At 37.7% G+C, this 9,191-nt stretch overlaps 2 protein-coding genes across 2 annotated transcripts; both read right to left on the bottom strand.

The window, feature by feature from the left end:
- Positions 1-963: 963 nt before the first annotated feature.
- On the bottom strand, positions 964-1,825 carry LOC137748681 (uncharacterized). Its single transcript, XM_068488852.2, has one exon. It carries the CDS (start codon positions 1,728-1,730, stop codon positions 1,086-1,088), a length of 645 nt encoding a protein of 214 aa, XP_068344953.2. The 5' UTR covers positions 1,731-1,825; the 3' UTR covers positions 964-1,085.
- A 1,092-nt stretch (positions 1,826-2,917) lies between these two features.
- LOC137747365 (uncharacterized) lies at positions 2,918-7,104 on the bottom strand. Its single transcript, XM_068487462.2, has 10 exons — positions 6,767-7,104; positions 6,189-6,245; positions 6,027-6,094; positions 4,907-5,117; positions 4,734-4,834; positions 4,348-4,423; positions 4,192-4,251; positions 4,075-4,125; positions 3,887-3,965; positions 2,918-3,312 (listed from the first exon to the last, which is right to left on the bottom strand). Exons 1-10 carry the CDS (start codon positions 6,839-6,841, stop codon positions 3,233-3,235), a joined length of 858 nt encoding a protein of 285 aa, XP_068343563.2. The 5' UTR covers positions 6,842-7,104; the 3' UTR covers positions 2,918-3,232.
- Between the last annotated feature and the right edge of the window lie 2,087 nt (positions 7,105-9,191).

Raw genomic sequence — 9,191 nt, 5'->3', positions numbered from 1 at the left:
TTTTTTCATGGTAAAATGTAATTTTTTTAAAGCAACCACAAGCCAACAAGGCTTCCCTGCTTTGGAATAACATTTATCTTACGCAATATTACCCCTACTTTGTAAAGAGTTTGTTTCCACGACTCGAACTCGTGAACTTTCGGTCACAATTGAGCAACTTTCCTGTTACGTCAAATCTCGTTCTCTAACTTCTTAAGTACATCAATATGATTACCTAGGAGATTGGGCTAAACAAAACAGTTTGGTGGTTTTTTTTTTTTTTTTTTTTTTTTTGTAAATTTGGTTTACAATACCGAACCAACCCAAAGATCAGTGTGTTGTGTGATTCTAATTTTTAAAAATCATCGGTTAATCAAAGCAAACTGCACATATTAATGTTATTTTTACTAAAAAATTTGTTACATGTTCTACGCAGGTTAAAAATAAGTTTTCCTCATCACCAAGAGATCAAAAAATACATGATAACACACTATTGAATTCCATATTAGTGTTTTCATCTTCACATTTTGATATCAAAACCAAGAACATGTGATTATTGATTGTTGATCATTAAGTAACTAAGAAAACATGACTAACAACTTTAATTTGGTAAAATCATATATTACACTGCAACCGAATCAAACTAAACTGACTGTTACTAAATTATATATTACACCATAACCGAATCAAACCAAATCAATATGTAACAGTATGAGAATAGTCACTTGATCATTCTTGGGCTCTGGTATATAAAGGATCCATTACATTGCAAAATCATCCCATAGCCTAGCCCAAAATTAACTCATTTTTTATGAAATGATACTCTAACTCAAATTAAGTCAAATTTTGACAAAACAATATTTTAACAATTTATTTCAATTTGAACTTGAGTGAAAAATAATATATTACTATCTATCCAGCTGGATTAAAACCGAGTTAAGACCGAAAGCGCACCGACTTAATCAACTCACTTAACTCACGATATAATTCACAAATATCTATTTATTTATCAATTTGGACTAATCAAGAATCACATTTTAGAATTTACACAGTAACTCCTCGCTTAACCAAAATGGCTCTATAATGTAAAATTACAGTTCTTCAGATCACAACACCAGATCATCCCCGAAAAGGTATAGCAGTCTCTGAACAGCCCAACTGGGCTGCGATCTGCTGTGATCCCAGCTCAGGCTCTGTATCTGCGATGACGTCAGCAATGGAGTCCTGCAGAGCGGGCAAGTCTTGTGATTATCCTCGTCGTGATGGTGATGATGACGATCATTGTACTCCAGCCACCTGTCGATGCACTCGGTGTGGAACACGTGGCAGCAGTTCCGCATCTCCCTCACCTCGTCCCCCATCTCCAGCTGGCACAAGCACACCGCGCACGTGTCGCAATCGCCGCCGCCGTTGCTTCCGTAATTCCGTCTCCGCTTTGTGACTTCCTCGAAGGTGGTCTGAATCAGACAGTCCCTGATCAATTGGGTAGAAGCACAGGAGGAACGGGAGCAAGATTCTTTATCGTACTCCGCCTGTAGGAAATCAAAACCCTGCTCCGCGGCGGAGGAACCGGAGGCGGAGGAGGAGGAGAGTGTTTGCCTGAGTCTGAGCGCCCAGAACACAACGCATCTCATCAAAGCAATTACAAAGGCCGCTTTGTACAGTACGTGGCTCAGTATCAAGCCCGATGAGGACGCGTTGTCGACGACGAAGAAACCCATCGGAGCAAATGCGAGCAGCGAAGAAACCATATCAAAAGAGAAATGCAGAGCAAGCAGAGGAAGAAGAGAAGAAAAACGGAGGAGGAGGAGGAAGGAAGAGGAAAAGGGGAAGTTCTCAATGGCATCCGGCTGCTTTTAAAGACGTGGGTCTGCGTTTGTGAAGTGGAGGGTCATGCGTGTGGAGCCCCCTGTGGGGTCTGATTGCTTTTTTGCTTTGTGAACGACTGACTCGTCACCGTTGTCGTTTAATTTGTTATTGGTTGATTTATTTGTGCGTTTCTGAGTCAGTTGCAGAGGTCGGTGGATCAATGGTTTTAAATACGCTTAATTATGTTTTGTTTTGTTGATTAAGTAGAAAGATTAGCATGTGGAATTAGACTATTAGTGTATAAGTTCTGTAATGCATCATCATTAAAGGTTAAGCACGTGGATCTGATCATAAGATTACAACTAACTTTTTTCTTTTAATTTCGTCCCTTGTTTATGTACCTATTATGATGGCCAATTGTGTTATGAGATGGGTTGCCAATTGTCCTCCGCGTGTCAACTCACTCATGTGTTGTGGGATTAACTTATATTAACATGGTTGTTAGTTAGCCATTGATGGATATTTACATCAATAGTTAATAACCATTATAATCGCTCACATGTATATAGTTGGTAGCTAGCAGTTGATAGCTTATGAAACCTAGTTAGATTGACCACAGACAATCATACAAGCGATTGTGTGTACAATTGTCACTGATGACATAGATGACAGTCATCTGCCGATGCATTTTAATACCCACTTAAAACAACGACATGAACTATCAATCATTAATGCGTTATAAGATTTCACTTACATCAATAGCTGACAACCGTTCTTACATCTCATTTTCTTGTGTCATTTGCACTCTACTATTGAACTTCTAGAATACACAAGTGGATAGCTTTTTTTTCTTTTGATAAATAGCTTTTTCATGATACGTGGGCATGACCCATTGCAATTTGCATGTGTAGTTGCCACCCTTGATGCACCAAATCCTAGTCACATTCCACCAAGGTACAACAATTCTTCCAAATCTCCCATTACTTTTCACCGTGATTAGCGATAAGAACGCACCCCACATATGACCGTTGCTTTATTGCTTACGTCCTCAATACAAAAGTTGACTAAAGCCACTTACCAAAGAAAAAGTTTAAGTGGATGATGCCATATTACCTTTCAGCAAACACCATAAACCACAAAAGCAAAAACTTTATTGCACAATTCGCATCAAAATCCAGGATAAGGTAATAGCGTCATTCCCCTTCTTCCCTATCACAAACAGAAGATGATATTTCCGATGCCATCGGAGGAAACTCTTATTGACATTCCAAAAATATAGCATTGCGTGTCCTTTGCCACGTGTGTCATATATAACAGAAACACCCATAAGGTAGTTTGTCAAAAAATCTTCTCGAGCGGAAACAAATGAGTTGCACACGTATCTTAAAAATGGTTATACATCAGTCTTTGGATGCACAATAGCTTAGCCGCAGACTTGCAGTTCTCACGCTCTTTTATCTTCTTCCATCTTCTGTCGCATTTTGTATTGGAGCGTGGCGGGAGCACAGTCCAATGGTGTTTCCCCTGTGCGTAAGAAGGAGCCAGTCAAGAAGTGACCAAGTGATGCAATATGTGAACAAAAGTTGCCTACTAGCTACGAAAGTGTTCTCGGCTATTATCCAAATGTGAGCAGAAAAAAAAAGTTCGTCTATGGCTCAACAGAACAACATTGATATTTATATTACTTTTCTTTCATCTATGACTCTAGAAAACAACATTGATACTTATGTTACTTCATCTAAACAGGTACCCACTGCACGCACCCCACTTCCATGGGGGTAAGCTCCACGCTGGTAAGACATGCACCTTTATGGAAGAGGTAAGACAACTCATGGCGGTGTCTTGTATTCCAGAAGCAAAATTGCTCTTATTATCACCACAATTCATTTCCTAGCTTTTGGGCAGATGATAGGAGAGGTTCACCAAAAGAAACAACCAGATGGATACAAAACTAACTGAAGCACAATTCGACCATTCAAACACAAAAATTTATGTCAACAGGACATTCCCCACTCATGCCTTGGCTATCTTTATTAGCTACCTTACCAAATAAAGTTCAACAACAATTTAAATTCTAAGAAAACTGAGGAAAAATTACCCTGTGCATTCTTGTAGTCCAGGCGTGCTCCACCGTCCATGAGGGCAAAAACTATCTCAGTCTGATTAAAGACTGCTGCCTGACATTAGTGTTGCAAAAAGAAGTTTAAGCCCTGAAACTATTGATACATGCACAGACAACTACGGCCATCAAACAGAGAGAGAGAGAGAGAGAGAGAGAGATCATACTAAATGTAGCAAAGAAAGTCCTTGCTTGTCATGGTAATTCGCATCAACACCCTGCCAAAATGAGAGTGCTTCATAAAATCCACTTTCTAGATATTAATTTTACTCTAATGTTAATACCTCACTCAGAAGCTTCTTGACGGCAGCAACGTCACTATTCTTTATAGCTTCTCTCATGCCCTAAAAATGCACATAAAGAAGTCATAATCTAGAGCAAATAAATTTCTTCTGCATGATTGTACCTTTGGTGATTAAATAGAAAACTTGAAGTTATACCTCCCCACTGGCTTCATAATCTGTCTGGGTTTTATCAGAAATTCCGTTGTTCGCTTGGCCAAGATTGAAGACAGAACTGCAAAGTTTATACAAATAATTACAGACCATAAACAGTGTACTTTGGGACCAACATCCCACATTGCCAGTTTACAGTTAAGCATAAAGCAAAAACATTATTGTTTACCAAAATCAATGAATTAAAGTTTACAGAAACAAATGGATGAAATGGCCACTATAGAATGGCTACAATTTCCGAACAGAACTGCATGTCTACATTGTGACCTCATCACACAGAAATCGCAGAGTAAATCAAGATTCAACAATTATCCATTATATCAGGCCAGGAGTTAAAAGATATGGCAGGCAAAAACCTAGAGGCAACCAACCTCTGCTTGCTATTAGACGTGGAAGCTTTGGGTTTTAAAGCGGTTTCTGTCTTCTTCGGTTTTGGAGTCGGCCGAGGGGCAGAGGTGGATATGGTTTTGCTCTGCAACAAGCAAAAATATGACCTTGAGGCAAATACAAGGTGCAGAAGAAACGTAAATTGGAAAAATTATACCTGCAAGGGAGCCGCATCCACGGATGGCGCTGGCGCTTCACAAATACATAAAGGCATTCCACACTTGCAGTCTGAATTGGCTGACACAGGCTGATACTGTACAGTTGGTTCAGCCTTTGAATCTACATCTGCATCAATGTCCAATCTAGAAACTGAAGCTGTTACACCATCAACTCCATCTGAAGAAGCTTGTCCGTCACCTTTGGTAGTTCTGTGCAAAAAGAAATTCCAAAATGACCAATAGTAGAAAAGATTTTTCATTTCCTTCAGAGAAAATAAAAGAAAAAATAATTGAGAGAAGAAGAGCAAAGGACAAGATGTCCCAACCATAGCAATTTGGCGTGGGTTGGTATATGTAGGCATAAATAAGAAAGATAACAATATCAGAATGGAACACAGAAATAAGGTGGAGGCTTGGAAAGTGCTCAGTATTATTCACTAAGCATACTTTTTGAGCAGTACGGCAAAAGGAAAGAGTAAGAAGTACAAGTGTATATGAACAACTACACACACTAGGGGAAGGCATGCCATGAGTCTCCATATGTAAATATAATTAACAAACTAGTACACCTGAATGATCCTTCTCAGGTCCGTTAGCCAATTATTGCCACTAAAGCACCATCACTCCTGGACAAACCCAAACATTGAAAGGGGATTTCCTTTCCATGATTCCATTACAGCTAACCCTGAAGGCCTAGTAATACTTTATTACCAACCACTTAACAGACGAGTAGCCCTTGAATGTTTAATGAAAGAAAGAAATGCCACCTTTAGAACCAAGGCAAGATGTAACCTGAACTGTAGCTTTCTACCGGGAGTTGTCATCTGTGGCAACTTCCCTCGAGTTTCTATTTCTAGTTGACTACTTAAATTGGTTGACTAATTCGCAAGCTTAGCTCACCAAGATCAATTAAGTTTTCATTAAAAATAGGATTTCAAGAGCCTTAAGCTGCAGGCAGTGATCAACTCTAGTAGTGACAGCAAAACATCACAGACAAAATATATTTAGAATTAGAACGGAATGGAAGAAGGAAAAATGCCAAAACAGATATGATATACAACTGAACAAGCATGTATAGAAGTATGCGTATTCTAGAATGTTCAATGAGGAGTAATTTACCGAGAGGAGTCATTGAAACATTCACTGCAAACTCTAACGGGTGAATAAACGCCAAACTGTGGTAAAGCCTGAGATTGCAAAAAACATGATCACTCATTAAAAGTTCATCAACTGGAAACTTTACTGCAAAGATAAACAAAGCTTTAAGGAAAACAAACATACCATTTGGTTTGCCGAGTGTTCATGGCACAATGTCCGCCCACATGACCGGCAATGATGCTGCATAAATGATAAACTAAGGCACATTAATTGCACTGAAGAAACTACTCCAAAAATAGTAACTTCAGTTATAAGCATTTAGGTTCATTAACTCTAAAAAAAAACTCGGTCTCCCTGATATCGATTTCCGACATATAAGTTGCTTACGACAATCACAAGCAATAAACGCTTAATGCTTAAGTCGGATTCAAAGCTTGTAGCTTGCAGCAAGATGATCAATCAATAATCCCAATTGGAAGAAGAAAAAAAACCAGTTTTAGATCATCATAAAAGAAGCATCATGGCCATAAATATCAAATTTTGAGCTCTGATCGTACCCAATTGAGAAAATTTCAACAAACACACAAAACTTTGAGATCCCAATAAAGCATGGGAAGCCATGGCAGTGGAAATTAAGTAATGGGGTCCCTCTGGATTCGATGGGAAAGACAAATTAGGTAAAAGGATACTCCTAAATCAATCAAATTCCATTACCTACTGAAATAAAGAAAAAAAAAATGTAGAGAGAGAGAGATGAGTACCCGTCGCCTGAAAGCGTTGAAGCTGCATTTGCAGACGTCGCAGCGCGGAGCTTCTTGGAAAGAAGGAGGCTCCATTCGCTCACAGGAAAATTGTGAATTGTGGATGATCGATTTTTGATAAGACCGAGTCAATCTTCAATTTCCATGGCTGCCTCCCCCATCGAGCTCAGATTAGTTGAGACCAATTTTCATCAATCGGAAACTTTGCTGCAAAGATTTCGGGTTACCCGCCGAGTTTGGATTCCGGGTTTTTACTTTTCGTTTCTATCTTTTCTATTGGGCCATTGGGCTTAGTAGGCCCTTTTACAAACTCTCTAACCAAAAATAGTCCTCGAATTGAAATCTTTACAGACCTTCTTTGACTAAAACACTCTCGTTATTCGATACAGTATTAATACATTATCGATATAATATTAATATAATATTGGCACAATATAGAGAATATTTTCGTAAAAAAAAAGGCTACTGGATATTGCATTTTGAAAGGAGGGCTAATTTTGGTTGGTGTATTTGTAAAGCGGCTAGTTAGCTCAATTTTCCTATTTTATTTTAGTTTCAAAAGGATTAAATTTGAGATACAAATGTTAAATAATCACAACTGTCTGGAACAGTCAACGTGTTGGATGGTGCAGATCATCTGCAGACCCATATTCGTTTTTAGAAGAGAATACCGAATACGACGTTGCAAATGGTAATTTAATTTTGCAAATTATAACATGTGATTTAAATGTTGATTGTTTTTTAGTTAGGTGATATAAATTGATAAGATCCATTTGTTGGAAAAAAAAAATGGTCTAATTGCTATATTAATTCACATAAAAAATTAAGAAATAATTAATGTAATTATATATTAAAATTAGTGCATGTACATGAGACATCAATGTTAAATGAACATTAAATAATAGATTAGAAAAACCTAAAAATTCGGTCGAGGCAAGTGTTAAACACTTTGTCCTTAAGACAAATTTACACCCCACTACGGTGTTCATGGTTGATCGGCGCTTGTCTCCCAGAATACAACGATCACGTCCTTGTAATGGTAGCACTCCAAATCACAAGGCTCCATGAACTATGATTATGTTGAAAACTCTCTCATATGGACTCAATGAGACTCTCTAATATTTAGTGCACTCTATGTATGATTATGTAAATGAAAAGTTATTTGACGATTATAAGGGACTTCTCTATTTATAGAATTTGAGATACCTCTTTGGAAAACATGTGATCATTCATGAAGAATAAAAAATTGCAACTCTTCATTAAGATAGACTCATATTTCCACCAAAAAGCATCACTTCTAATTCATTCAATTATTTAATTTAATAGAATAATAACATTAAATTTTCTAACAATCTCTCACATGAATGGAAATTGAGCTGCAAATGACAATGCTGACACTAGAGAGAGAATTCAGTAGGAAAAATATTGCATCGGGATAGGTGGTTTTTGGCTTTGAACCTCCCATAGTGAACTACTATCGGATTTACTTGCCTAATCAGTGAACGCGATATCTTGAACTGCTCAGCCGTTTGTGAAAATCAAGACAATAGTAATCACACAATACCTTTCCAGACTCCTCGTGGTTACTCAGTTGTGTTCATTTTGGCCCTAAACAATTCCTGGTTTCTCATTAGTGCTCTAGAGAATTAAGCCCTTCATAAAATTTTCATAAGAACGGCCCCATTCCTCACTCAAGATAGGTGACTTCCCATTAAGAGTATCTTGCAATACCCCACTTGGACTTCTAAGTCTTCCAAGCTATAGAAATTATTAAAAGCATAGAGCTTAACTTAATCTCAATGGCAGGCAACACTGTTATCATCATAGAACATGGGTAGAAGTAGAATATATCTTTGCAGTGCTACTCCGAGTTGTCATAATTTAGTTGTCCCTTTTGAACCTAGATCTTCGGATTTCCAGTCGATTAGGTTGGGTTTCCATTATGACTTTTCTAATCACGGGCTTTTAACCCATTCCCCTTGATGATACAATTAACTCTCTAGTCAAACCTTTATAATTAGTACCAATAGGTTGACTATCTACAATCTACGGCCATCACAAGCTTCATATCCATGCATGGAAATAAATTCATTCGAGAGTAGTTGTTTCCAATGTTAAGTCCTTCAAAACATATGTTAGGACTTACAAAGTAATTTGCATATGCTTGGACAAACTCCCCCACATTTAAGATATTTTTCAAAAGATCACTAGCCATTTAATACCTTAAATAACTCCCTTAAAGAGATAATCTAAAACCATTTGGTGAACTAATCCACTACGTATTTACTATCTCTATAAATATGCAAACTACATTTCCAATTGTTCTTGAGTTGATATATAATCTCAAATGATGGCTAAGCCACACTAAAAACTAATGAAGATAGACTTCTTATCTTCACTTGTTAAGGCTTTGTCCTTAGAACTT

The sequence above is a fragment of the Pyrus communis genome, chromosome 2 (assembly GCF_041283825.1).
Source record: "Pyrus communis isolate YQ-2024b chromosome 2, ASM4128382v1, whole genome shotgun sequence".
Taxonomy (NCBI): Eukaryota; Viridiplantae; Streptophyta; class Magnoliopsida; order Rosales; family Rosaceae; genus Pyrus; species Pyrus communis.
Note: the sequence above shows the minus strand (reverse complement) of the source record. Positions and strands in the feature narration are given on the sequence as shown.

Bases quoted from the DNA above. Each gene is read 5' to 3' on its own strand.
- LOC137748681 (XM_068488852.2), bottom strand. From the start codon at position 1,730: ATGGTTTCTTCGCTGCTCGCATTTGCTCCGATGGGTTTCTTCGTCGTC.
- LOC137747365 (XM_068487462.2), bottom strand. From the start codon at position 6,841: ATGGAGCCTCCTTCTTTCCAAGAAGCTCCGCGCTGCGACGTCTGCAAA. The intron at 4,835-4,906 runs GTATAATTTTTC...TGCTTGTTGCAG, and splicing joins TGGATGCGGCTCCCTTGCAG to AGCAAAACCATATCCACCTC. The intron at 3,313-3,886 runs GTAATTTTTCCT...TCTTACGCACAG, and splicing joins GGACTACAAGAATGCACAGG to GGGAAACACCATTGGACTGT.